At 49.7% G+C, this 27,241-nt stretch overlaps 2 protein-coding genes across 2 annotated transcripts; both read left to right on the top strand.

Moving 5' to 3' along the window:
- Positions 1-1,798: 1,798 nt before the first annotated feature.
- On the top strand, positions 1,799-5,427 carry Krt35 (keratin 35). Its single transcript, XM_027947198.2, has 7 exons — positions 1,799-2,269; positions 3,080-3,162; positions 3,357-3,513; positions 3,713-3,874; positions 4,154-4,279; positions 4,743-4,963; positions 5,280-5,427. Exons 1-7 carry the CDS (start codon positions 1,799-1,801, stop codon positions 5,425-5,427), a joined length of 1,368 nt encoding a protein of 455 aa, XP_027802999.1.
- A 5,385-nt stretch (positions 5,428-10,812) lies between these two features.
- Krt32 (keratin 32) lies at positions 10,813-17,349 on the top strand. Its single transcript, XM_027947214.2, has 7 exons — positions 10,813-11,295; positions 11,955-12,037; positions 12,198-12,354; positions 13,630-13,791; positions 13,870-13,995; positions 14,709-14,929; positions 17,220-17,349. Exons 1-7 carry the CDS (start codon positions 10,813-10,815, stop codon positions 17,347-17,349), a joined length of 1,362 nt encoding a protein of 453 aa, XP_027803015.2.
- The last annotated feature ends 9,892 nt before the right edge of the window (positions 17,350-27,241 follow it).

Below are 27,241 nucleotides of genomic sequence, written 5' to 3' on the forward strand. Positions count from 1 at the left end.
AGGAGGCTCAGCCAGGCTCTCAGGTCAGCTCTGTCATTTGCCCCGAGGCATGGCCCTCCAGTGGGGACAGGCTGAGGCAGCTAATGGGACCCCAGGATTGTGTCTGAGTGTGGGAAAGGCATGGTGACTCATGGGAAGTCCATATCTGAGGGCCCCAAACCTAGGTACCTAGGCCATAGGAGAGTGGCCTGTGTGCTCAGAGCCTGTCCATGTTCCCTAGTGACAGCTGCTTGGCATCACTGGTCTCAGTGCAAGACTGTATTTAGGTGGGGACCGGCCATCATAGCAGCTGTCACTAATGAGCACTGATCACAGGCAGGTGCTCTTGAAGATGCTTCAAACTCATTTACTCCTCCCGGCAACGCTAGGGAGCAGGTTCTGTTATTCTCTCCCCAGTTTCCAAAAGAGAAAACAGAAGGACATCCAAAGAAGTGAAGTTAGTTGAACCCACAAATTCAGATGTAACCATCATGAGCTGCTTCTCTGGGACAGCTCAGGGTGAGCAGCTTCCCCATGTGGAACCCACCCCAATTGTCTCCTTCCTGTTCTCCACAGACTCCATCACCTCCAGCCCAGGATGGGGTTCCAATGAGCATCCAGGGGCACAAAGCAAGCTCTTACCATCCCTGAGTCTTGATTTCTTCAGCTTCAGGGTGGGGATGAGAAGCTCGGGCTTGCAGAGCAATTCTGGGGCTTCCGTGAGACCCTGTGCAGGGAAGTGCTGGTGCCTGGCTCACCGCTGGTGCTCAGCCATGGTTGTTTTCTTGATGGGAACATGATCAGTGTCCCTAGAAGAGTAAGCAGGCCCCAATCCTCAGTGCAGTTCAGAAGACAAGTCCCACAGGGTCATCTGACGAGGCCTCATCCCCAGATCTGCTGCCCCTCTCCTCTCTTTCAGGCCTCACTGGCTCGGGAGGCTGGCCTTACTAGATCCTTTGTCAAGCTTTTTAGGTATTGGCTCAGCCAAGTCGTACAGAGAGAGAAAACGGCAAGGCCAGGTTCTTGGTGCTTGCTATGGGGGTCTGGAATTCAAGGAGCTGAATTCCCTCCATTCAGGCAACCAGAAGTAAAACCTTCATTTTCTACCTAGGACCAAGGAAGACAAGCCCTTCTAGCCAAGGCTCTGGTTGGCGTCATGGACAGATGCCTGATGGCTTGTATTCTAGTCTGGAACTGAGCTATGTAGCCTGGCCAGGGAGGGAGTAGGGCTGCATCCACCAAGGTTCTACTGAATGGAGGGTGACCAGTTGTCCTTACATTAAATGAAAACCAGAAGAGCCCTGGGGAAACAGGAGTTGGTGACCCTGGCCAGATATTCTGGGCCAGTTTAAGAGCCCTCTATTTCTCCCTTATCTTCCTGCAGTTTGCAGGCCTGCTCTTCATCGGAGCCAGCCCATAAAAGGAGACAAAGCTATAGAGGTGAAGGCGGTGGCTGGACTCCCACGCCTGTTTAACGAGGAGGCTGAGGTCTGGGCTCTGATGACAGGTCCCTTTGAAGAACTGACGGAGCCTTGGTCTTCCCAGGGACATGGGATGGTGGGGGTGAGTCTCCGTGTAGCCACCAGTTCAACGGGACTCCTATTTTACAAGGCCGGGAAATATTCACGGAAGGCTAAATAACAGGTTAATGAGGGGTTTCAATAGAAAGTGGTATTAACTTTAATGAGGAGAAAACACTTTGTAAGGGCCAACCAACACCCACTGGGGCGGAGGTATAAATCCCGGCTGCGGAGCTGCTTCTTCACATCGGGGTGTCTGGTCTTAGGGATCTACCACTTGCATCCGGGCTCCTGTGGCCATGGCTTCCAAATGCCTCAAGGCCAGTTTCTCCTCGGGATCCCTCAAGAGCCCAGGAGGGACCGGAGGGGGCTCCAGTCGTGTATCCACGATCTATTCCAGCAGCTCTTGCAAACTCCCGAGTCTCTCCCGGGGGGCCCGAAGTTTCTCTGTGTGCACAGCTGGGCTGGGCAGAAGCAGCTCCAGGGCTTCTGGTGGCCTCCCTGCTCTCTGCCTCACCACTGGAGGCTTTGCCGCCAGCTACAGCATGGGTGGGGGCTGGTTTGGGGAGGGAATCCTCACTGGCAACGAGAAGGAGACCATGCAGTCCCTGAACGACCGGCTGGCCAGCTACCTGGAGAAGGTGCGCCAGTTGGAGCAGGAGAACGCCAGCCTGGAGAGCCGCATTCGGGAGTGGTGTGAGCAGCAGGTTCCCTACATGTGCCCCGACTACCAGTCCTACTTCCGGACCATCGAGGAGCTCCAGAAGAAGGTGAGAGGTTCCGTGTGGCAGTGGCTACCCAGGAGCCTGGTGGCATTAGACTCAGACTGGCAGCCAGAACATGTGTGATGGTGGCCCTAGGGCACCTAGGAGGTTAAGAAGCATGTTTCTACCAGTAATTACAGAGGGAGGTATCATTAGCCCATTATACAGAGGAGAACACTGTCAATTAACCAGGCTTTGGCTGGTTAATTGACCCAGATGGCCATTAGTGCTCTCTGGGTCATGATGAACACAGAGTGTATGAATTAACTGATGTGTGACCTTTGGCACCATTGTCCATTTCTCTGATTTTTAATTTCTTCATTCATTTTAAGATGAAGGGATTGAACCTGATGCGTTGAGTGTAGATCAGGTTTCCCATAAGTAACTCAGGGAAGAAAATACCTGTCAGAAAAGTTTCCTTCTTGCCTTGTCTTCATCCCTTGAGAGTCACAGCTGGATTCTGAGAGGGACAATCTATGGCCAGAGAATCACGGGTACACTGTGGGCAATGGCCTGCTTTGGGTCCCCAGCAGGCCTGGGAGACAGGAAGACAGGAAGGCAGGGAAGAGCCTCGTTAAGCACGCCCCTGCCCTTCTCTCTAGCCCTGGGCTACATACCACAGACCCGCTGCATTGGGAGGTCCACAGTCCAGTCCCTATTGCCTTCCACGAACCCTCAAGGAGCTCCGCTGCTAGGAGTCCAGGATGGACAACTGTTTCTGTCCAGAGGACCCCTCCCCACCCCTCTGCCTGCCTTGGGGGGTCCCACTAGCAGAAGGTCCTTTCTTGTACTGAAGTTGCTCCTTTCTATCCCCAGACTCTTTGCAGCAAGGCAGAGAATGCCCGGCTGGTGGTGCAGATTGACAACGCCAAGCTGGCTGCTGACGACTTCAGGACCAAGTAAGTGGACCTGCCCACCCTTGATAGGCGCTGGTAGACTTGGACCTGGGTGATGCCTAGACTCAGGGTTTTAACTGCATTCAGTCACCAAGACACAAAAGCAGGTCTCATAGCACCAGGGCAGTGTATGGTGGCGCCTGACTTTGAAAGCAAAAAAAAATTGGAGCTACAGATGCCCTGTTCTATGCCTGCAGGTATGAGACAGAAGTGTCCCTTCGGCAACTGGTGGAGGCTGACATCAATGGCCTGCGCAGGATCTTGGATGATCTGACCTTGTGCAAGGCTGACCTGGAGGCACAGGTGGAGTCCCTGAAAGAGGAACTGCTCTGCCTCAAGAAGAACCACGAGGAGGTGAGCATGGGGAAGAGGCAAGCATGGGGGGAAGGTGAGCATGGGGGAGGAGGTGAGCATGGGGAGGAGGTGAGCATGGGAAGGAGATGAGCATGGGGGGACATCTGGGTGTGGGGGAGAAGTTGAGCATGGGGGAGGAGTGAGCATGGGGGAGGCAGCCAACTGGGAAAGTTAGTGCTGACTCTTGTCTGTGCCACAGGAAGTGAACTCACTGCGCTGCCAGCTTGGCGACCGGCTCAATGTCGAGGTGGATGCTGCTCCACCTGTGGACCTGAACCGTGTTCTGGATGAGATGAGGTGCCAGTATGAGACTCTGGTGGAGAATAACCGCCGGGATGCTGAAGACTGGTTTGACACCCAGGTAGGTACCTGGAAACAATCAGTGCAACAGGCCACACAGAAGTGGCTGTGAGGTTGGGAGTCAAGAAACCTGAATGTGGGTGTCTCAGTTCTGTTCTAACCTCACTGTGCGACCTTGGGCATGCGGCTGTCCTCTAAATAGCATGGATAAAAGGAATGTGTCGGACTGGGTGATTTGGAAGGTCCTTCTTGACTGATGATTCTATGTGGCCTCTGGAGACCTTTGAAGCTGAGTCCCCAAAAGGCTCCTAACCAGGTCCTGTGTGTATGTATGTTTCAGACAGAGGAGCTGAACCAGCAGGTGGTGTCCAGCTCAGAGCAGCTGCAGTCCTGTCAGGCAGAGATCATTGAGCTGAGACGCACGGTCAACTCCTTGGAGATCGAACTGCAGGCCCAGCAGAGCATGGTGAGCCTGCAGGTGGGGGAGGGATTCTGGATGAGGCCTGGAAGCCCATAGCCCTGCTGCTCCATGCTCTGATCACATTGGCAGGCTCCAGGGGTTCAAGTTATTGAGCAACAGGCTTCTCTTGCAGAGGAGAAGAATGAGGGCCAGGCGCCAATCATAAATGCCCCAGTGGTATGGGACAAGAGGCCTGGAGCAAGCCGTAGGTCCAGGCAGTAGCTCCTCTATTTGTGTAATCACATCCATCTTGACATATTATCAGTTACTCAGAGATGCTATTAATCAGGAGATAATCTGGATCTGCAGGCTACGGGGACTGGTTGGCTCATCTCAAATGAGATGTCTGATGGTGGTTCATCCTGGCTCAAATAATTCTCTCAGCTTCCACTCTTGGATTTTGAGGTCTCACTTGTACTTTCTCTGGCCTCTAAATTTGTTCCTCCTTCCATAACCCTTGACCTCCCAGAGAGATGCTTTGGACTCCACCTTGGCAGAGACAGAGGCCCGCTACAGCTCCCAGCTGTCCCAGATGCAGTGCATGATCAGCAACGTGGAGTCCCAGCTGGCCGAGATCCGGGCTGACCTGGAGCGTCAGAACCAGGAGTACCAGGTGCTGCTGGACGTCCGGGCCCGGCTGGAGTGCGAGATCAACACGTACCGGGGCCTGCTGGAGAGCGAGGACAGCAAGTGAGTGCCACCGTGTGTTCTCTTGTCTTCTGAATGCCGTCTCCAAAGTTTTGGGGAGATAACATGGTGCCTGGGAGGAGCACAACACTCAGAGTCGGGAGTCCTGGGTTTTACCTCTGGTCACGCTACAATGTCACCATATGATTGTAGCTGGGCCCCTTTCCTCTCTGGGTCTCATTTCCCCTTTGGTAAGATGAGAGGACAGGATTAGGTGGTTTTTAAGATGCCTTCCAGTTTGCATATTCTGGGATTAGCTAGGAGACCCTGAAAACAGCAACTGGAAGATCCAAGTTACCTGACTCTTTCTGTCTCCTAGGCTCCCCTGCAACCCGTGTGCCTCTGACTGCTCATCCTCCAAGTCAAGCTTCCCCTGCCTTCCTGCAGCCTCCTGTGGTCCAGGCATAGCCCGCACGACCTGCAGCCCCCGCCCTGTTTGCGTGCCCTGCCCAGGGGGTCGGTTCTGAGAACTTCTGACCCAGAAGGCCAAGGTCATTGTCACTTGGACATGGCCCTTATTCAATCCTAACTCTTACAGCCCAATCCCCTCTCTGCACACAGAGCCCAGGTCCAGGCCCTGAGAGGGCTCACTGCAAATACATGCCTTCGAGTTTCTCAGAGCCTGCCAGTAAGGCTGGCTGCCCCCAAGGCCTTAACTCCTCATCATTTCAATGGGCGCCAGCATCTCTGTTCTCAGGGAACAGAGACTTTCTTTCTGGTGTATTGGGTTGGGCTTTCTTTCTGGTGTGTTCCAGTAGGTTCTGAAATGCAATACAAGGTTTCTATTGGTGGAACAATAAAGCTCCTTTGCTCTGGCTGTGGATTCCCGATTCATATCATTTCTGTGTTCGTTTGTGTTCCTGCTGAATCCAGGGATAACCACTAGGTAGATGAATACCAGAATGCTTGACCAAGAGTGACCCTGGGGATGACAGGGTCCTTGGGCCCCTGATCAGGAAGGGTAGAGGCCATGGTGAGATGTTCCGCTTGACTTCTCTGATGAAGACCTTTTCCCAAGATTCCAGTGCGGTGACAGGTTTACCAGACCTCGCCTGCTATGCCTCTTAGCATCCGTGGCCACCCTGTAAGCTAAGAGATCAGTGAGATAGAAAGCATTTCAGGCCACTTAATTAGCCTCATGTCTGTGGCTCCTCATAAAAGCAATGATATAGTACCACACACTCGTGGTACTTTAAAGGGTACAAACACCTTCTTTCCTTGCAGCCTTTCATAAAGCCTTTCTAGATGGGTAAACCTCCTTAATATTCTACTTCCCATCATGTTCAGAAGACAGAGAGTGGGCCTGCCAGTGTCTCAGAGCCTGCTACAGCTCAGAAGTTCTTGCCCTTGGGAGACTCATGCTTCCTCTTGTGGGATCTCAGCATCTGACAAGTCCTGTGACCAGGTGCATGGGCAAGAGAGCTCCAGGTATTAGATATGGAAAATGTCAAACCCTCAAATATGGAGGCCTCAGAAAAGGGAGTGAAAAAGACAGCCATACCTTGATAGCACTGATCCTTTCCCAATGCACTCTTTCCCAGTGACAAGACAAGCCCTGGGGAGGAAATAACCATCCAAGCCTAGACTGGCAGTCTCTAGGAAGGAGCCAACGTATTGACCCTTCCCAGAGCAAATCCTTTCTCAATGACAGTGCAATGAGACCCCAGAGGGAAAGAGATAAGTACTGACCACTGACCCCAGACCCTCTATCTGGTCCACTGACTGCTGATGACAGACCCTTCATCTGGCCCACTGACTGCTGACCCTGGACCCTCCGTTAGACACGCTCTGTCATTAATTAAGTCACCTCTCAGTATAACCTATATAAGCCCAGTCCCCTTCTTTGTTCAGTGGCTCATTTTCCACCAGGGGAGTGGGTCCACCAGAACCATGACTCCATTCCTGAATAAAGACTTTCAGCTGATTTGTGAAATTTGTGTTGGGCCTGGTCTCTTTGTGCTAACACCAGGCATCTAAGACGGAGTGCTCTTACTGTGTTCAGAATGTCCTCCCCAAACAGATCAAGCAAGTACTGAGTTCTAGCAGTCCCAGAGGGAAAGGGACAGGGTCAAGGCAGCACTTTCTAAGCTAGAAAGGAGGGAAGGTTGTCCTGAGTCAGCCCTCTGCTCTCCAAGATGCCAAAGGCTCTTGCTGGGGGACTTCAGTGATGTTAGGAGGGCTCTGACAAGTTGGTAAATGCTGCCTGACCCATGCAGGCCCAGGCCTGCCAGGTCAGGATGTCTGTATGTTTCAACCTGATTTCACCGTAGATTCTGTCCCTTCCTATCCCGGTGTACAGGAGGGCCTGGGCCTTTGGTCTCCACCACGTAGCTCATGGCAACCTGAACCTCCACTCAAGTTCCAGTCACCTTGGAACCCTTCAGCAGATTTTGCTGAGGGTCAGGTGCCCATGGCGAGTGGTGGTCTCAGAATCGTTCACTTCAGCCAACAAACCCTTACAGACCACTAATGTGTGCCAGGCATTGGTTAGGACCAGGGGCAGGGTTGGTCTATGTGGGAGAGAGGTTGAGATGGGACAAGAAGGACACCTGCTTACTACTTCTTTCCTTTCCACCTCAGTGGTAGGAGGAGGCCGTGAAATAAGCATAAAGAAAATCTGGGCCAAGAACATGGAGTCAGGTTGATGTGGGTTCAAATCTCAGCCCTACCACTAACTGCATAAAGGAATGCTAGCAGGTCACAGTCCCTTTTCTGAGTACCAGTTTCCTCTTGGGAAAAGTGCAAAGGTGACACTTACTGTGTTGTAAAGTCCCTAATACTTTGCTGAGCATGTGATGGGCACCTGCAAACTAGTTAACATTGACTCTTGGATGCCTGGATTTCTCTGAGAGTGACATATACTTTCCCCTATCTGGGATTTCATTTCTTAGGTTTCCTTCAAGGCAGTGATGCCCAGGACAAAGCAGGCTAGCTAAAGTGAATATATGGTTATATAATTTATTATTTAATTCCAACTCTGACCAGTCGTGGGGAAGTCATGGTCAGCAGTATCAGATGCTCTCTTGAGCACATGGCTCTAGTGAATTCTGTTTTGTATGTTCCATTCCTCCTCTTTATAGCACTCTTCATGGCACAAGTCCCTTCCAAGCTTATAATAGTTCCCTTCCAGATGGCGTTAACCAGATTACATGTAATCCTGCCTCTAATTATTACTTACTTTATTTGCTTGTGCTTTTTAATTATAATACTGTTTCTATTTATCCAGATGTTCTCAGCCTTGTCTGCACACTGGGATGACCTAGAAAGCCTGACAAGACAAAACAAAACAAAACCCATACCTGCTCTGTTCCCCAGAAATTTTGACTTAGTTGTTCTATCATACGGCCCAATATTGGAATTTTTGAAGGTTCTCCAGGTGATGATAATGTACAGAGCTCCTTCAGGAGGAAGGGATTTTAGCAATTCAACTTGGAGTATAGGCTTGACCTAGACCTTAGCACTATCAGTTCTGATCTCTAAGACAGTTTGGGGGTATTCCTCAATTATTTTTTTCCTCTAATAACAAATATTTAAAATGAATTATAAGTTTAAGTTATCATATTTTTATTTCCAAAGAAACTTTTTGTTCTCTATTCTTCTTTTATAGCATCCAGTTCTGGTTTCCTGTATATAACTGTTACACCCATCTCTGAGATAATTATTTTTAAAAATATAGTTTTGGATTCTGTGTTGTTTCTGTCTCATTTCTCTCTTTTACTGTTTCAATTGTTTGCTTTTTTTTTTTTTTTTTTTTGGTCCATCCTTCATAATGCCAAGCATTTGAACGGAGTGGAGTTTGCTGAAGATTTCCTGGGGACTGTGAGGTCAAACGGTGACATTTTCTCTCTCCCTCCCTGATGGCTCTCTCTACACCTAACTCCTGTTTTTCTCTTCTCCTCATCCTTCCCTTCCATGATTGCCCCCCAGGAACTTCAAATTCTTCTCTCCTTTCTCCATCTGATATCTTGCTGCCAAATCATGGCATGTGGGGGTTCCACCTACCCCAAGAAATTATCAACATAAAGGTATTTTTTAAAGTAAAGACTCTTTGCTTCTGCAAGAGGAATTCTGGTGGCTGCTGTTAAGATACATATGCTTCACTACCTCAGTGATTACCAAAACTACATAGAGGTCTTGTTGGGTAGAGGTTGCTGGATCTTATTCTTCAAGTTTCTGATTCAAGAGGTCTAGAGTGATCTTGAAAAATTGCATTTCTAGTATGTTCCTGAGTGATGTAGATACTGCTAACCTGAGGACTTTACTTTGAGAACTACTGTTACACTTAATTATAGGAATATTTATATTATTTTTTTGAGGGCACATGAATGTCAAGAACCCAGCACAGAGCCTGGCAGTGGTATACATTCAATATCACTGGTTATGATTTGGAAGCGTGGCCTGAGGTCTCATCCCATGTACTTGACATTGCCATCCCACCTCCTTCTGTCTGACACCACTGGCTTCTCTAAACAGTTCATTCAGACAAGGGTAGTGGGGTTATGCTTGTTATAGGAAATTAAGCTGAGATTATTCAATCAAACCGTCTCCATTTGCATAAAGAAACTGAGGCCCAGGGAGGCACATTGACTTTCTCAAAGCCACAGAACAAGCTAGAAGGCGGCTTCTCTATTTTGACTTTTCTTCAGCAATGAAAGGGCTGTCTGGCCCTTTGACCAACATGTCTGGAATATATGAAAAAGAATACTCATACCCCAACACGATATCGGGAAGAGAGTGGATAAAAGCTGCAGCTCTACAACACACACATATTAAACATGTGTTCTGTGAGCTCCTGGGGTCTACAGAAGATGGAAAACCGCTGGTACAGCAAGTTGCCTTACAGGGATGCCCAAGGTCCCTGTTAACTGGGACACCTGCTCCTGGTCTTCTGGCTTGGCTCATCTCAGGGCTGCAGAGTGTCCCTTCTCAAAGGGGCTGATTCCCACTGCTTCTGTTCTCTGGGGTCCTGAAGGGAGCCCTCGAAGAAAGTAAAAGCAGAGCTGGTTCCAACCTGTTTGACCTCAGTCTGTTCAACAGTCTGGATTCAAATGCTTGGTAACTCTGTACAGGGCACCGTGATCACTGAGTAGAGGGACATGGTCAGGGGAGAGCATCTGCCTCCTGGTCATAATATTGACCTGCTTTTCCCCACCCCTCCCTGTCTCCAGTGAAAAGATGTCCTGGATTCTTAGGCTTTCTTAATGAGTCTGAAGTTCATTCTCTCCTTCCTTGATAGTATTTTCTTCCCCTTAGTGGGAGCTGATACATGTTTGAAAGCCTCAGAGGGTCACACACTTTCCTGTGTCCCTGGACTTATGCCTCTGCCGGTATCGGTGCAACTTCTGTCACCCACACATTTCCTCATTAAGGGGCCAGGCCTCTTCCCACAGGGAATGCTCTCATTAGAAGGGGCAGCTGCCTCTCCACAGCCCTGCAGACTTCCTCAGGGCAGGTACAGGTGGGGGCGCACCGGGCAAGGCCAATGGTGACACAGGGCCTGGCTCTGGCTGTCCCTGGCTGCCACACCCTGTTAATGAGGGCCCAGGCCTGGAGCGGATTCTTTGAAGATTGTGTCCTGAAGCTTTCCCCTGGTTATCAATGATAGGAGCCCAGAGTCCTGCTTTAGCCAAATGACAAGTTTGGTGTCTTTTATGAGGACAGGAAGTCCTTATTGGAAACCAGATTACAAATTAATTAGCAGCTTCCTCTGGGGCCGAGTGTAACATCAACATCCCCCAGGACGACTTTCTAGCGTGAGCCCCCTCACTCCAAGGGTATAAAAGAGGTTCGAGTAGGAGGTTCTCCTGTAGACATCAGGGCAGCTGCAGCCGAGGAGGAAGGGCCTCCCCAACATGACATCCAACTGCTGTGTCACCAATACCTCGCCAGCTTCTGTCAAGGGCTGCCCTCGGCCTTCCTCCGTCTGCTCCAACAGCATGAGCTGCAGGCCCGAGCTGTGCCTGGGGTATGTGTGCCAGCCCATGCAGAGCCTGCCTTCCATCTGCATGCCTCCCAACTACCGGCCAGCCAGCTGCCTCTCCAAGTCCTTCCTGCCCAGCTCCTGCAGGCCCAGCAGCTGCTGGCCGGCCAGTGGCATCTCCAGCTCCATGGGTACCTATGGCTGGTACTATGAGGGCTCCTTCAACAGCAATGAGAAGGAGATCATGCAGGCCCTGAATGACCGCCTGGCCAGCTACCTGGAGAAGGTGCGTCAGCTGGAGAGGGAGAACGCCAGCCTCGAGAGCAAGATCCAAGAGGCCTGCCAGTCCCAGGTGCTCACCCTGTGTCCTGACTATCAGTCTTATTTCAAGATCATCGAGGAACTCCAGCAGAAGGTGAGGTCAAGTGGCGAACAGACTCGCTGGGGAGGCGTCCTGAATAGCCGGCACTCCAGATTTCAATCGCTTTAATTTAGCAAGCTATGTTCGGGGGAAAAGAGACCTCCCTAGGGCATAAGATTATCTCATCATTTATGCACTCAGACAGAGCCCTTAATGTGGGAAGAGACTGGAATCTAGTCTTAGCTTTACCATTGACTCATTGCATGACTTTGAGAGGTCTCTTCCTTTCTCCAGGACTCAGTTTCCTCATCTGTAAGATGGGGATAACAGTGCTCCTTATCTAATGGGGTTGTGAAGAGGATTCAATGAGACAATGCAGGTCAAATGCTTGCAATAGTCCCTGGCACAGATTGGTCTTTCAGTAAATATCAAGGATCCTTCTAACTCTCAGGAGAATGAGCTCCTACAGAATGAGATTCTTTCCTTCCATATTTCCCATCTGAAATGGGGCATTTGGGTTAATAAAGATCCAGATGATTTATTTAAAAAGTAAATCTCAAGGACAAGAAACTCACTAAATTTTCCCCAGAGTTCCAGAGTAGAGGGACTTCCTCGGGGATGGCCAAGGGCTGCTGAGTCTTGTCTCTGCTTCTGCTCTTTGGGTTCTTTTTCTTTCTTCTCATCCTGCACTAACCCCTCTGTGTGGCCCACAGGTTCTGTGCACCAAGGCGGAGAACGCCAGGATGGTTGTGCACATCGACAATGCCAAGCTGGCTGCTGATGACTTCAGGACCAAGTGAGTTTGGCCCGGGGAGTGCTGCCCCTCTTCCTGAGCCCTCTCGGGGTGGCTTTCTATTAGCTTCACAGAAGGCTGGAAAGTGCTAGCTGTTCGAGGCCTGGCCCGAGTTCTGTATGCAGTTCCACCCTTCAGCTGCTGACCCCCCAACTGTGTGCAGGTACGAGACGGAGCTGTCCCTGCGGCAGCTGGTGGAGGCTGACATCAACGGCCTGCGCAGAATCCTGGACGAGCTGACCCTGTGCAAGGCTGACCTGGAGGCCCAGGTGGAGTCCCTGAAGGAGGAGCTGCTCTGCCTCAAGAAGAACCACGAGGAGGTGAGGCCAGAGTCGAGCTGAGGTGGGGAGGAAGAGTGGGAAGAACGTGGTGTTTGGGTTGGGTAGATGTGAGTTGAAATTGCCAGGCCTGACACACATTGTTTCTGTGACTTTAACAGATGATGTCATCTTTCTGAGCTCCCTCATGAGTAAAACGGGGCTAACACGATCATACAAGGTTATTGTGAGGAGTTAATGGATATGACATGGATCATAGATATGACCCAGGTCATGGACATGAAAGACCAGCCTCTTGGTAGCTGCTCAGAAACGTAGCTCGATTTTGCTGCAATTCTTGGGACAGTGTGACTACTGAATGTCCTTAGAGCCACATCCCAGAGGGAGAGTGATGTAGTTTGGCCAGGGTCAGGTTATATTCTGGAACTCACATCAATGGCTTTTCTTTCTCTGCCAGGCTAGACCCCTGGGGATGCCCCTATTTCTTCTGAGAGAGAGTCGAACTACAATGGTTTTCTTATTTTCCCTGTCCCCACCCTGTTCCCTCTTTTCTCTTCTGTTTTCATATAATATACTTAAGCCCAAGCCGTAGGAAAACCCTCTACAATCTCTTTCTTCCTCTTTGGTGGCCCTCGGAGGGCAAGCACCTGTGTGCCCTGGGCACCTGTGTGTTGCGAAGCCCACCTGAGCTGGGGTGCTTTATGCCTCCTTCCCTGGGTTGACTCGAAACCTCTTGACTTGAGATTTGAATGAACGAGTGTCTCTGGGTCCTGGCTGGGTTTCCTTTGGCTTAAGTGTAAAGTAACAATCCCTCACCACGTACTCACTGAGCACCCTTGGGCGCCTGACTCATTCCACTTAAATCAGACAGCTGGGAACCACACCAAGAAGCCACTAATGAGGCAAGATCACTCACTCCAGCAGCCTCAGTGACAACTTTCTCTCATTGGTAACCAAGCCTGGGGAGGTACCCATCCTAACTTGGGCCTTAAACCAAGTGGAGTCTGGCTCCTGCTGCCCTCCATCCCAACTGAACAGGGCTGGGAGGGTGATGGGAGAGGGATGGGTTGGGTTCCCCATTTTAGGAAAATGGATCAAATGAACCCTTTTGCTGCTTTTGGCTTCTGCCAAAGTGACAGAAAGTGTCATGGAAGGGCACAGCTGGAGCTGGAAGATCATTGAGATACTGCAGGGTGGACGGCAGTCCTCTGAGGGCCCCTCTAACTCTGAGATCTTCGGCATCTTTTGTTGGATCTGTTCGTGTCTCCCTGGGTTGTGAGATTTTTCACACTTGCCCCGGGTCTTGTGCCTTTTCAGGAAGTCAATACCCTCCGATGCCAGCTTGGAGACCGTCTTAACATCGAGGTGGATGCTGCACCCCCTGTGGACCTGACCAGGATGCTGGAGGAGATGAGGTGCCAGTACGAGACCATGGTGGAGAGCAACCACAGGGACGTGGAGGAGTGGTTCAACCTGCAGGTGGGTGCACCTCTCCCAGGCGTCCGGGCTCCTCAGTGTCGGGAAGCTCCTCCTAGCTTGCTCCTCTCTCCCCTGCAGATGGAGGAGCTTAACCAGCAGGTGGCCACGAGCTCAGAGCAGCTTCAGAACTACCAGTCGGACATCATTGATCTGAGACGAACAGTGAACACGCTGGAGATTGAGCTGCAGGCCCAGCACAGCCTGGTGAGTGCTGCTGCTGGGGGCTTCTCTGCCAGCCCTGGATGGGGGCAGTGCTGAGAAAGACAGGTACAGATTTGCAGGAAGGAGGAAGGGGAGACCCAGATTTCAGCCACCACGGACACTCCCCCAGCTGACTTCTAAGGTTTCTTCCAAGATCCAGCTCAGAGACAGAAGGGGCATGTCCCAGATCAGATCTGGGTTAGGCGGACCCTGTCTGACACTGTTTCTTAGGAAGGCCTGTTCCCGCTTAGTATGTTCTTTTAAACCCCTGGTTCTCAATATCACCACAGGGATTTCAATAGTCCTCATATCTAGTTCTTCTCTGGACCAACATGAGAATTGATGGAGACAGAGCCTGCACATAGATATTTCTAAAGGGCTCCCGTGTGACTCTAAGTGCAGCCAGGGTTGAAAACTACTGTCCTAACTGATGGCAGAGGAGAGGTACTTGGTGAACCTCCAATCTAAAACCTGAAGCCAGCCTGGAGTTTTAGATGGAAAAGGGATTTAGAATCAGATTTATGACTTGGGTTCCATCACTTACCAGTCACCTAACCTCACTTGACCTTTCTGGGCTTCAGTTTTGGCAGTGGCTTCCCTGGATGGGGGGTATCATTACCAACACCCAAGGGAAACCTGGTTCTTCTTGGTTCTTTCTGAACCAGGCCACGTAAAATAGCTCACCCCTCATGATGACATCTTTTCTTTTGCCTTAGAGGGGCTCTCTGGAAAATACGCTGGCTGAGACGGAGGCCCGCTACAGTTCGCAGCTGGGCCAGATGCAGTGTATGATCACCAATGTGGAGTCCCAGCTGGCTGACATCCGCTGTGACCTGGAGCGGCAGAACCAGGAGTACAAGGTGCTGCTGGATGTCAAGGCTCGGCTGGAGTGTGAGATCAACACCTACCGGGGCCTGCTGGAAAGCGAGGACAGCAAGTACGTAGGCCCTGGAGAGGCTCCACAGGGATGTGGGTGAGGGTCAGCAGAGGTTATAGGAAGCAACCAGACCCATCCTTAAGAGACCATCAGCTTAGAACCCTGTCAGGTGTAAGAAGACATTGGGAAGCTGGCATGCTCCCAAGAGAGCCAGGCAATGGTGTTCCTGCTGCCGTCTTGAAATCGGCTCATGGGACCATTCTGCTCTATGCCAAGTTGACGAACTACTTCCAGGTGCCAGGTACTAGGAAGGATGCTGTATAGATGACAAGGCATCTGTTCTCAAATTGTTTGCATCTGATAAAGGGACAGGCAGACAGTCCCTGGAGAGCTCAGTGGGGAGAAGATTTTAGGATGTTAGGGGACAACAGGTCCCCTTAACATGATTGAGCTATAGTGGGAATCAGGACTGGAATCAGACAGAAATTGATTGATTAATGGCAGTTGGGGCCCATTCATGGACAACCACAAGACCACGCTGGTATGTGTGGGATGTTATTTTATAGCTCAGCAGGAGGCCAGTCTCTCTCTCTCCCTCTCTCCCTTCCTTCCTTCTTTCCTTCCTAATATGGAATTTGCTTACCTGCTCATCTCCCCCAGTAGAAGGCAAACATCTAGAATGCAGAGACAATAAGATGCATCTTCATTTCCTGAACTTGGCTCATGGTAGATGCTCAATAAATGTTTCTTGGCCAAGTCAACGAGAGCTCAAAGCTGCTCTTCAGGAAAGTCACCCTGAGAGCTGTGGAGGAACTGATGAGGAACCAGGCAGGGACACTGGCCGTGGCCTAGGTAAGCAATGGAGAGGGCCTGATCAGGGCAGCGGAGGCATTAATTCCAGATGCTGCGCAATCAGGATCAGCAGGACTTGGTGGCTGTCTGGATGCAGGAGTCAGCTGGGCTCTGAACACCTGGTGGGCTGATTCCTATTGCAGCATTTTCCTTTACATTTAGCCTTGCTCTCTGTCATTCAGAATCTGTTCCTCCTCCTCCTCCTCCTCTTTTGTGGTATGGGTGATCAAATCCAGGACTTAGTGCCTGCTAGGTAACGCTGTCACTGAGCTATACCTCCAGCCCTGTCATCTAGAATCTTCTCCTTTTGGGCAAGTGTTGCACAGTCAGATATTTTCAAGGATGAGACCATTCACATACATGTGTGATGTAGGTCATTTGGGATTGTGGGAACCAGGGAGCTCTTGTCTCATCGAAGGAAAGCAGTGCTGTCCCCTCAGGGTCAATTCAACAAACCTAGTATTGATGGATTTTCTGATTCATCAAGGGAAGCTGACAATTTGGGTGTTTTAAAATGCTAAGTTATATCCACATTTAAAATTTTTTCAACAAATTGAAAAAGTAGAATGCCAGTCAAATTATAAAACTTCAGGCTGTCTGTGGCCCTCAGGCTGCCTGTTGGGCCTCTGAGCTGTTTGGTCTCTGCCCAACATCCAGGGTGTTGTTTTTGGTTTTGAGCCCCAGCCTGTCAGTCTCTGAGATCATTCTCTTTCCTTTTGCCATGTATTCATCCCAGACTCACTTATTATTTCTTCTTATTCAACACATTAAGGGCCGACTCTATGCCAGGTATGCAGGGTGGGCACACGTACACAGCTTCTGACCTCACTGCCTAGTGTGGGGTTTGTGTGTGGGGGAGTCCATAATGGAATAGTTACTGATCACCGTGGAAGGAGGTATGGGTACCCCTGTGGGATTTGACACAGAGAGATGCCGGAAGGCTTCGAGGACGTGGCAGTTGAGTTGAGCTCTTAAGAAACAGAAGAAGTTGATTAGATGAGAGAAGAGGGAGGAGTGTTTCAGAAAGAGCCAACAAGACACAAAAGTCCTGTGGCCTGAGCAGCCTGGACCACAAAGAAACTGGCAGAAGGTAAGAGCATTGCAGATTAGAGAGCACGGGGGTCATGAGGTGAGGCTGGGGAGAGAGGCAGAAGCAGGACCAGGTAGGTCCTATTAAAGAGCTGAATTCACCCCAAGCACAAATGGGAGCTACTGAAGGTCTTAGGCAGGGGAGGGGCATTATTAGGTGGGTGTCTGTAGGAGATCGTCTGGCCACTAAGTTGACAGCAGTCAGCAGAAACAAGAGTGGGTGGAGGGGATCAATTAGGAGGTTATTGAGGTAACAGAGAAAAAGTTGACAGAGGTGGGACAAGGGAAGCTGGGTGGAGAAGGTGTACAGTGGACCCATTTGAGAAGCATCTGTAGCCTAGATTCGACAAGATTCGCTCCTGAGCTGGCCCCTCCGCTAAGCCTGATCTCCTGTGGCTTTCTCCCGCAGGCTGCCCTGTAACCCGGGCTCCACTCCCTCCGGCCAGTCTTGCACGCCCTCGCCCTGTGTGCCCCGCCCGGTCGGGGTGCCCCGCACCTTCTGCGTGCCCTGCTCGCCCTGCTCCCCAGGCCGCTACTAAAGTTTCTCAGCGCGGTGGATCCTGGAAGGACCGGAGCTGGGGGGCCTGGTGCCTCTCAGGCTGAGCCGGACCACCATTTCGTGGCCATCAGAGGAGCAGGGCCAGCCTCCGCAGGCGAGGACGACCCAGAGCAGGACCTGAAAGCGGACCATCCGCAACGTGTCCTGATACCACAGGGGGCGCCCTTGCCCTCGACGCTTCAAAACTGCCTCCTCCATTTCTGGGGGCAAGCTGTACCGTTTGGTGACGCTTCTGGTTGTCTAAGTCGCTGCAAAGAGCATGCGATCTTAGTTAACTGGCAAATAAAGCCTCATTTAGTGGCTCTGCAAGTGCATCTTTTTCTCTTTGTCACTCACAGCCACTTCTGCTCAATTGGGCTCAAGAGGAATGTGCCCAAATTCTGTGTTTATTTTTGTGCCCTCACTGTTTCCATAGAGGCTTGAGAGGTGTTGGCTAAAAGGGCTCACATGCCATGAATCTGTTAAAATCAAGCAATCGGTCCGGAGCCAAATAATAAAAGAATAAAGAGAAGAGGGAGAAATTATGCCAGGAACCTAGGCCAAACTACTGTAATTGAGAATAATATTGTAATAAACCCACCCCTAAATCTCATTATAGCTGGTACAATGGGGTCATTCACTCATTTGCGGGATCTTCAATGAGTGCCTACTCGGTGAAGATTCTGCATTAGAGGCTGGCTAACCCAGGTGATGGGTCCCCAGATACCTAGTTAATAGTGTCCTTTTAATCAATGGTAACAATCTATGAATAAAGTACCATTATTTCCTCCACTTTATAAATGTGGAACCAGAGACCCAGACAGGTTAAGAGACTTGCCCCAAGTCACGCTAAGTGGTAGAACTAGGACTCAAATTGAAAGCTGCAGGCTCCGGAGATGCTCAATCAATTCATATTCAGAGTCCTCACTATTTGCAAACTACAGCTGGGTACAAGGGATCCCCAAATATGAAATGATCCCTACCATCCAGACAACTTATAATTAGAAGGGGCGCCAAGACCAGTGCATTCCTCAATAAGGGCCACATAGTAATAGTAACAACAACAGGTACAATGATCACTACCACTTATTGAGCTCTTAAGAAAAGTCTCCAAATACCATGTTGAGCATCCTACAAAAATTACTGTGTAATTTTCATGACTGCCGTGTAAAGTCAGCATCGTATCTATTTTAGAGGTGGGAAATGAGGCCAAGAGAATAATAATATACAGGACTACATGCAGGGACAAAGATTTAAACCCCAGCCTAATTGCACAGTAGTACTTTTTTTTTTTTTTTTAAATTACTGAGATACGTGCCAAATTCCTATCCAGAAAGAAGAAACACGAACGAAGTTTAGGAGAAAGTATTGGCTGTGGGGATCCCAAAGGGCTTCTTGTAGCTGGTAGTGTTTGAGATGGGCTGTGGAGGGGGAAGGGGATCTACACACACAAGACAAGGGGGTGCTTGAGGGGTCTGCAGGGGAGCGACCTTCATCTCTGGGTCCCTGGAGTGGCCTAGGGGCTGCAGCAGCAGGTTCCTGCGTGAGAGACTGATGGGGATAAAGCTCCAATAGAGGAAGGCATTGGACTTTGGCGGGTGGGGCTCAGGAACCCCATGAAGAGCCTGACCCTCCAGGAGGCAGTGGGAGGTTGAGCCCAGGGGTGACATGATCAGAGAAGGATCTTTGAAAGTCTTGCATGGAGTGGAGACAGGCTGGCTGAGAGGCAGGCAGGGAGCTGATGGATGGTCGACAGGAGAAGCCAACAGGCCCTCAGCTAAGGCAGTGGTGGTGGCCGTGGAAAATTAAGGGCTCAATTTGAGAGATGTGGTGAAGGACCTGCCTTGGCAATGGACTGGCCGTGGCAGAGAAAGGAGAGCGATGAGTACCTTTCTGAACCTTTCTTTCCAAACACACAGCTCTTCCTAATGAGCTGAGATGTACCTGCCCTCTGGCCTTGCCAAGAAATGATGAAAAGTGGGTAGGATCCCCAAGTTGCCTGGGGGTCCTCTGGACATGATCCCGCATGCCTGCCTGGCAGACAAGGCCATTAACCCCACAGCGGAGACACTAATATAATGCTCAGCAAACTGTGGCTCCTGGTGGGTGGGTAAAATTTCAATGCAATGCAATGCCAAGGAAGAGGGGCTCCTCATCACTGCGTGCAAACCGACAGTCCTTTTCCACAATGTGCTTAGCTTGATAAGTGTATTAGATAGAACAGGCTAAATGTTGGATTCTAGAATCCTACATCTGTTCGTCTAATATGGTAGCCACTAACTACACTTAGCTATTTGATTTTAATTGAATAAAATGGAAAAGATCAGTCCCTCAGTTGTACTAGCCTCACATGGCTAATCTGCATTGTTCTAAGAGGAAGGAAGCAAGACAATGTGGGCATAGAATATTGCTGGCATCACAGAAAGTTCTGTTGGATAGAGCTGGTCTAGACTGTCAGACCAGAAGGAGCCGTCCAGATGATTTGGCCTACCCTCTCCTATTTTACAGACAATGAGTGTGAGACCCAGAGGGAAGGAAAGATGTGCTCACATATATACAACCAACAGGTGCAAATGGAAGCCAAGTGTTTGGAAGCCAGGCCTAGCAGGTCTCTCTAGGCTCTTTATACTTTCTCCAAGTATCTGTAGTTATTTGTGATTTCAGGTTAATAATTATTTCCCCTTTTTCCTTCTTCATTTCCCTAAGAATGGAGACATTTTTAGATGCTGAAACTCATTCCTGGAAATGTAGTCCTCTTTAAAAAATAGCTAGCTACCACCAAACTCAGAATCTCTGCATCCTTTGTACATTTGGCTCAGTGGAAGCACAGACCTTAGGCTGTGGCCAAGAGCTAAGTAGGAACAACTGCACAGGAGTTATAGGCCAAGAGTCCAGGCCCCGGACCCTTTGGGGGAACCTGTTCAGGTTCCTTTTTCCCTAGCATATATTGTCCAATCCTACTGGCTTCTGTTTCCACCCCTGTGTGTTACTACAACTTGCCAAGACCTGTCTCACCCCCCAAATGCCTGTTAAGCCTTTTTATGTGAAACTAAGCCCCACAGCCCCAGGCCAGGAGTGTGCCCCCTGCTGGAAGTGGCTGGCCAGCACCCTCCATGCCTGGGTGGCACTTCCAAGTGAGCCATCTTCCTGCCTAGGCTGTCTCTTACCAATGAGAAAAGAACTTATGAGTGTAGACTTTGGGAAATATTTATACCCCACTATTACCAGGACCTCCTGGAGTGTTCCAATGGGGATTCTCAGAGGAACTCTGTCCTCATATGAAAGCATTTGGATTTAATGAAGGCTGGTTTATAGGGAAATGTAGGCAGGGCCATGGTAATGAAAACTCTGGCATATTTGATGTTTGGGAGAAACTCCCACAGGGATCAGGGATCTTCCTGTGGGACTGGGAAAGATAGGATGTACTCTTAAAAGACACAACTTTCCTTAAGGTCATTAAAGAGTCTGGGCCTGGCCCCTGCCACTCACTACCCTAGGGCAAGTCCCCTTTTCTGGGGGTGGCAGTGAGGGGCTATGATCAGAATCACCCATCAGGGAAGTCTGGCAGGAGGGTGATGCTTCCTGAGAGAAAGACCCAGGAGTCGTGCACAGTGGCTGGAAGACGGGGTGGTTTCATGGACCCTGGATTGAATGAAATGAAGTTTTTCCTCCACTATATATTAAGAAAAACGTTTGCAGTGTGATTAAAAAAGTAGGCCTCTTCCAGGCTATAACTGGAAAGATTATTAATAATAAAACAATTGTCCTTTTGGGTTCTATCAATTTTAACATTTAAGTGCAATGATCTCAATTTGTCTAAATAGAAAGTCCCCGGCATCATTAGATGTCTATCTTCGTGAACAATCGGTTGAGGTTTTTCTCTATATATAGTGGTCTCCCTTGGCCATAACAAGTAAGCAAACACATGAATGAGCGTCTTTGGCACAATGGAAAAGATCAGTGGCTTTGGCTTCAGAAACCGTTGGCTAGAATTCCGGTTGTGCTGCTCACACACACTGTGTGAGTTTTGGCAGATCTCTGAGTCTCTGTGTATCTTGGCTTTCTCCCCTGCAGAAATGGGGAGAATCCTACCTGCTCCATCGAGTTGTTAGGATATGATCCCTGTTTATTGTAAATGCTCAATAAATGTTGATTAAAGAAAATCCGCTTTGGTGACAGACACCCCCCCCCCCCCTTCTCATTTCTCTCAGTGACAGTGGCAACCGAACCACTTTTCGTAGCCACCCTGAAGCTCAAGTTCCAGAAACGATAGCAGCAGGAATGGCACATGGGGAGCTTGGCTTTGCTTCAGGGCATCTGAGGGACTTCCAGTCTTGGTCTAAATGTCCTAGAAGAGTGTAGGCCCTGTGTCTGAGGCCTGGTGTCTATTCTGGAGGCCTCCTGGATGATTCCTGGTACCCTCCCTCTGGCCCTGTCCTCCAGCTCTGGAGCAGGCTGACCATCTCCCATGTGCTGTGAGGGATCCTATTTTTAGCTATCATTTATTGTGCTGTGTAGCACAGGGGACATCAAATGACAGCTCACTGTTCAAATCCAGCTGCTCCCTGTTCTGATAAATCAAGTTTTATTGGAATATATCCACATCCCCTTGTTTCTAAATTGTCTTTGTCTGCACAGTGCCATGATGGCGGAATTGAGTTGCTCTAGTACAGAGAAGCCACATGGCCTACAAAGCTGAAAATGTTACTATCTGGCACAACAGAATGTGCTAGAGTTAGGAGCCCAGATTCCAGGCCTGGCTCTGTACTAACATGCTCTGTGCCCCTGAGAAATTCATAGCCCTTCTCTTGTCTGTGAAGCACAGAGGGGCTGAGTGGGTTCTTTAAGTGTCCTTGAGTTCTGATAACCTACCCTCCCCCTATTTATTGTTCTGACTCTAGGGATTCCTGACCTAAGACCAGAGGCCACTGTGCTCAGGGAACTCTACCTCTGATGGAGGGCCAGCAGAGGGGCCTCTCTTGCCTTAAAGTCAATACCACTAGAGAGATTCCAGGTGGTGTCTCAGGGAGAGAGCTGAGCTCCCTGATGAGAGATAGTTAAGGACAGAAGGTGGGACATTTCTTATAGCAATGGAGGCCAGTAACAGGGGGTCTAAGGATACTTACCCCTCTCTTTTATGAGGCAGGGAACTACTTTGGGGAACTGAGTAACTGCCAGTGGGTTGTTTTTATGGCAGCAGAAGTGAGGATTCACGGGGGGAGCTTGTGTACTGTACCTGCTGTGGCAGCAGGTGAGTAACAGCTCTGGGCGTGGAAATACTCTCACACCTGGGTGTTTGGCTCTTGGAATCAAATCTGCAAACCACCTTTCTAGGATCAAGGCTCTAGGTCTTGTAAAATCCCTCCTCTGTGAAGATCTGTTTGAGGGCTTCTCACTCCAGGCAGCCTGGGGCAAACAGGAATTCTGTACCCAGTGGCTACCAGCCTTTGGCCCTGGCACTAGGACCCATCTGAAAGACAGGAGCCAATAGAGCAGCCCTGTCCCCAAGCCTGTGCAACCCCCCAGTCAAAGCTGATGTCTAGGTGTCCCGGATCAGGGAAGAGCAAGAGCTGCTGGCTGCTCATCTGCTTTGGCAGCTCTATTGTGAGCCGGGGCTGTGCTGCTGGCTGGTGGACGTTGATAGAAGCAGCCTACCCAGGTCCCGGAGGATGCAATTCTGTACCAGGAAGAGCGGTAGGCTCAGTCGTGTCCCTAAAGGAAGAGCTGCTGTGTTTGGAAAAGAACACTGAGCAGGCAGTGGCAGAAGCCACTTTAAGGAGGTTGGGTTGACCAAGAAGAGGGCAGATCTTCTTGGGCTTTTGCTTGGGTGCTTTTCCTCACCAGGCAGAACCTTTTCTCCCTCAGTTGACCTTGTCCCTGCTCCTAGCAAAGGCTGCACAGGGGTCTCTAACCAACTTCCCCAGTTAGCAGGGTCTCAGGAAGAAGACTCCTGCACGTGTCCTGTCAGGCATCCACCGAGCTCTGCCCAGGACTGAGTTCCTCCTTCTCTCTCTGCCATGGGATGCCCAGCTGTAGCAGCAGAGAGGTGGCTCCCTCCCAGCGCCTCACTGTTCTCCCTATGCCTGACCCTTAATTTTAGTTCTTTTCCTTTAGCTAGTGAGGTGCACCAGGAACAGGGCGAGGGGAAGCAGGCATATGGGTGACTGGAACATGGATGGTGTGCCGGGCACTTGGTATTCCCACGTTGTATCCTTGCTACATGATAGAGAGCAATTTCGCTTTTCTTTAACTTTAAAATTTTTAGAATTGTTTTAAGTTAAACAAAACAACAATTCTGACTTGGTTCCGCTGCGCTCCAACCAGTCCCAGTCAGTTTTGTGTCGTGTCCTACCCGAAAGGATACGTGTGAGTCCAGACCAATGTTGCCCCAGCAGTCCCATTGTATAGGTGAGGAAATTGAGGCACAGAGAGAATGACAGTGCCAACAAGCACTTGTTGCAAAAAGTTACCTGCCCCACATGTATTATTTCCCCTAAGCCCTTGGACAATCTGTGAGGTTGACATTACCATCTCCATTACTGCAGATGAAGATATGGGACTCAGAGAACTTAAATTTGCCTCTGGCCAGACAGCTGTGGAAGAGGCTTGGGGGACTGAGATTGAGGCCAGGTCTACTTCCTTGCAGCAACTGGGCTTCCACCTCATAGGGTAGCAGCTGGACAGCCTCTGCCTCTTTCTGTGTTGCACAAGGCCATGCCCTGCAACCTTGTGCCATTCCCTGGCCCCCAACATCGGTGCTTGTGTAGCCTGCACCCCTCGCCCCAAGCAGCAGCTCTTCCTTGAGCCCGCTCTGTAAACCCCCCAGAGGCTGGAGCAGCAGATCCTGAGCACATGGCCAGGAGACCTGTCCTATCACCAACCACAGGTGAGTGGGAGACTTACCTGCAGCTGGAGCTCGCCTTACAAATGGCTCATCACTCATGTAGGACGCAGCTTCTCACAACTTCTACTCTCACTTTTGGATCTTCAAAGGATTTTCTCAGTGGGGCCACTTTCCTTTGGTGCTTAGGAAACTGCACGTTTCTTCTGGTTCCTGGACAAGAAATGAAATGAAGTTGCATTTTGAGTGTGAGTCTACTGACGTCAGGTCATTTCATTGTGTTGCAGTGAGAATCTGGTCCATCTCACTTTAAATTATGGCTGTGACTCAGTATTGGTCTGTGAAATCGTTGTAGCGGACTTTTGAAGAGAGGAAGAGAGGGACAGGGAGAGGGTATCAAAACAGAATGGAAAATGGAGAAGCATTTTTATGTGGAAGTTGGGTCTTGCCCTGGAAAGACGCATACCCTGGGTTGCAATATACAGTGTAATTCTTACTTGGGTTGTGTCACCATGTTCAAGTGCATGTTCCAGAACTTGCATCTTCAGATAGGGAGCTAGGGCACAGAGAGCAAGCTTACTTGTTTTGGGACATGCAGCTAGTGATGGTAGTGCTCAGAGCAGAGCATTTATAGCAATGCCTGCTTTAATGAAAACAAAGCCCTAGTCATACCTTGTCAGCCCTGAAAGGAGATAACTCCTGGTGGGGAGAAGGGACAAAATTATTCAGACTTACTGCCTGGTCTCCTGGGCTTGGGGGCTGTCATTAAGTTCCATGGCCAGGGCTGGGGAGTCTTCTCTCACTCACCAGTGGTCAAGGGTGACAAAGGACCCCAGGTTCCCTGTCACTAGATGGAGGGTAGTGCTTTGGAGGCAACTCAACTCCAGGTTGAGAACTGATAAAGGGGGTGTATAGCTCATGGGTCTAGATGATTTGACTTGTGGGACTCACAGACCTGTCCTAACTCATGGTTCTGGGAGGAAAATGACCTTGTCTGAGAACCTCTCCTCCTAGCTCCTGCTTCCCTCTGCATGCTGGGCACCACATCCAGCCTCTGTGCTCCCAAGAGCCCCAAACCAGACGCTAGACTCCTGGATGTCTACACCAACGAGGAGTTGAGCTCTTGACCTCTTTCTTTCCTCTCTGAGAATGCCCATCCTCTGCTAGTGATTGACATATTAGATGGGCCCTCACATACCACAGGGGTGTGACTCTCCCCTCACAGACCTCAACCACCCACCAGAATCAACAGTCTGATCCTGGCATTCATGCAAAACACACTCAAACAGTAGTGAGAGGGCTGATTCCCTGCTGAGCCCCAATGTCTGGGCTCCCATCCAGACCTCAGATGGGTGTGGGGAAGACCTTGCAAACAAACATGTTACTAATTCCACCTTGAAGAATTGCTATGTATACTAAATGGGATAAATAAATATTATCTGAAGACAAACAAATAATGAGAAAACTTGGTTTTCAGAATATTTTGGATTTGAGAACTGCAGATAAGACCTTGTGTGGCCTTCTACTGTTTTCTTAAAAGGAGTTTAATTAGCAACTGATGATGGCTTTCTGGGATGGGACTCTTTCCAAATAACTAACTCTCAGGGCAGATTTTATAATCTTCATTTGCCACAAGAGAAAAATAAAAGCTCCATGCTTTAAATAAAACCCACTGAGCCAGAATCTGCTCATGAAGTGCTGCTTCTCACTGTTTAGCAAGAATTAGGGAGGGACGGCCCTTTCCATCCTCTCTTTTCTTCCCTTCGAAGTCACTGCTCCTCAACCTCAGCTGCACGTGGAGCCACCCAGAGAGCTTTGAAAAGACTGATATCTGGGTCTCACCCACCTATAGGGCTTCTGATGTCGTTGGTCTGGGAATAGCCTGGGCATCAGAGTTCTAGAAGTTCCTCAGGGGATTCCAATGTTAGAAGCTCTTCTCAGTGAGTTCTTCAGGGAGGGAAGAAGAGGGGATGCTGTTTTCTCTAGATATTTCTAATCAATGTGTTTGGGACCATTCCCTGTTCGTGGAGCAGTGATTGCCAAATTTGAACATATTCATCAGAATCTCCTGGACAGCTTTTTCAAACATGATTCGCTGGGCTTCAACCTCCGAGTTTTTGATTCAGTAGGTTTGGGGGTGGGAATCTGAGAATGTGTATTTCTAACAAGTTCCCAGATGTTGCTATTGCTGGCCAGAGAACCCAACTTTGAGAAATGTTGCCCTAGAGGCTGACAAAGCTAGTGTAGGGAAATATTCCAGCACAGTATAAAAGAAACACAAACCAGTACCATTTTTCTTATCAAAAATCATCTCTCCCAGGCTGGCTTATCCGTGCCAATGTCTTGCTAAATGTCTCATGTGGGTCTGTACCTTTTCAGGGTCAATGTCAATAAGTGAGAAGGGATGGAAGGTGATGGAGGGGAGGGCACATCATTAGCACAGAGGGGCTGATCCCAGTGATGTGCAAGCAAATCAGCAGGCTTGGCCCTGTCCAGAGGTTGCCTGAGTTTCCTTAGAGCTGGGATCCAGCTGGGGCCTTGGGGCTGGAAGGGGAGCCGAGCAGCTGGGTGAGCGGTGAGATGGTGCCCTTTGGTGCACCGCACCCTGACCACACTTTTTTCTTCTTTTCTAGGGATCCATCTATTGCATGTGACATGAAGTGTGACCAACCTTTGATTTTTCTGAAGACTTGATAAAGAAATTAACATGCAAGAAACACAGGGTCATGAATTTGGATTTGGAAAGTGGGATCAAGTGGAATGTGGGAGCTGGCTCCTACTGACTCACGAGAACTGATTTAATGCGCCTCTTCCCAACTCCTGGTCCACAGACATCATATTGGTGACTTGGCTATTGTGGGGATATTTACATCACAGAATTTGGCACATGCTACAAGTTGGGGATTTTTTTTTTCTTTACAGGAGAGCTAATTTACAATCACATCTCTGGCTGCATAACTTCTCATTCTTCTGGTTGTTCTCCTTGGGGGCAGGAAGTGTGGTGACCAAAGGTAAAGAGAATAAGACTAGGTCTTGGAGTTGAGAGAGGCTG

Source organism: Marmota flaviventris, chromosome 17 (genome assembly GCF_047511675.1).
Source record: "Marmota flaviventris isolate mMarFla1 chromosome 17, mMarFla1.hap1, whole genome shotgun sequence".
Lineage (NCBI taxonomy): Eukaryota > Metazoa > Chordata > Mammalia > Rodentia > Sciuridae > Marmota > Marmota flaviventris.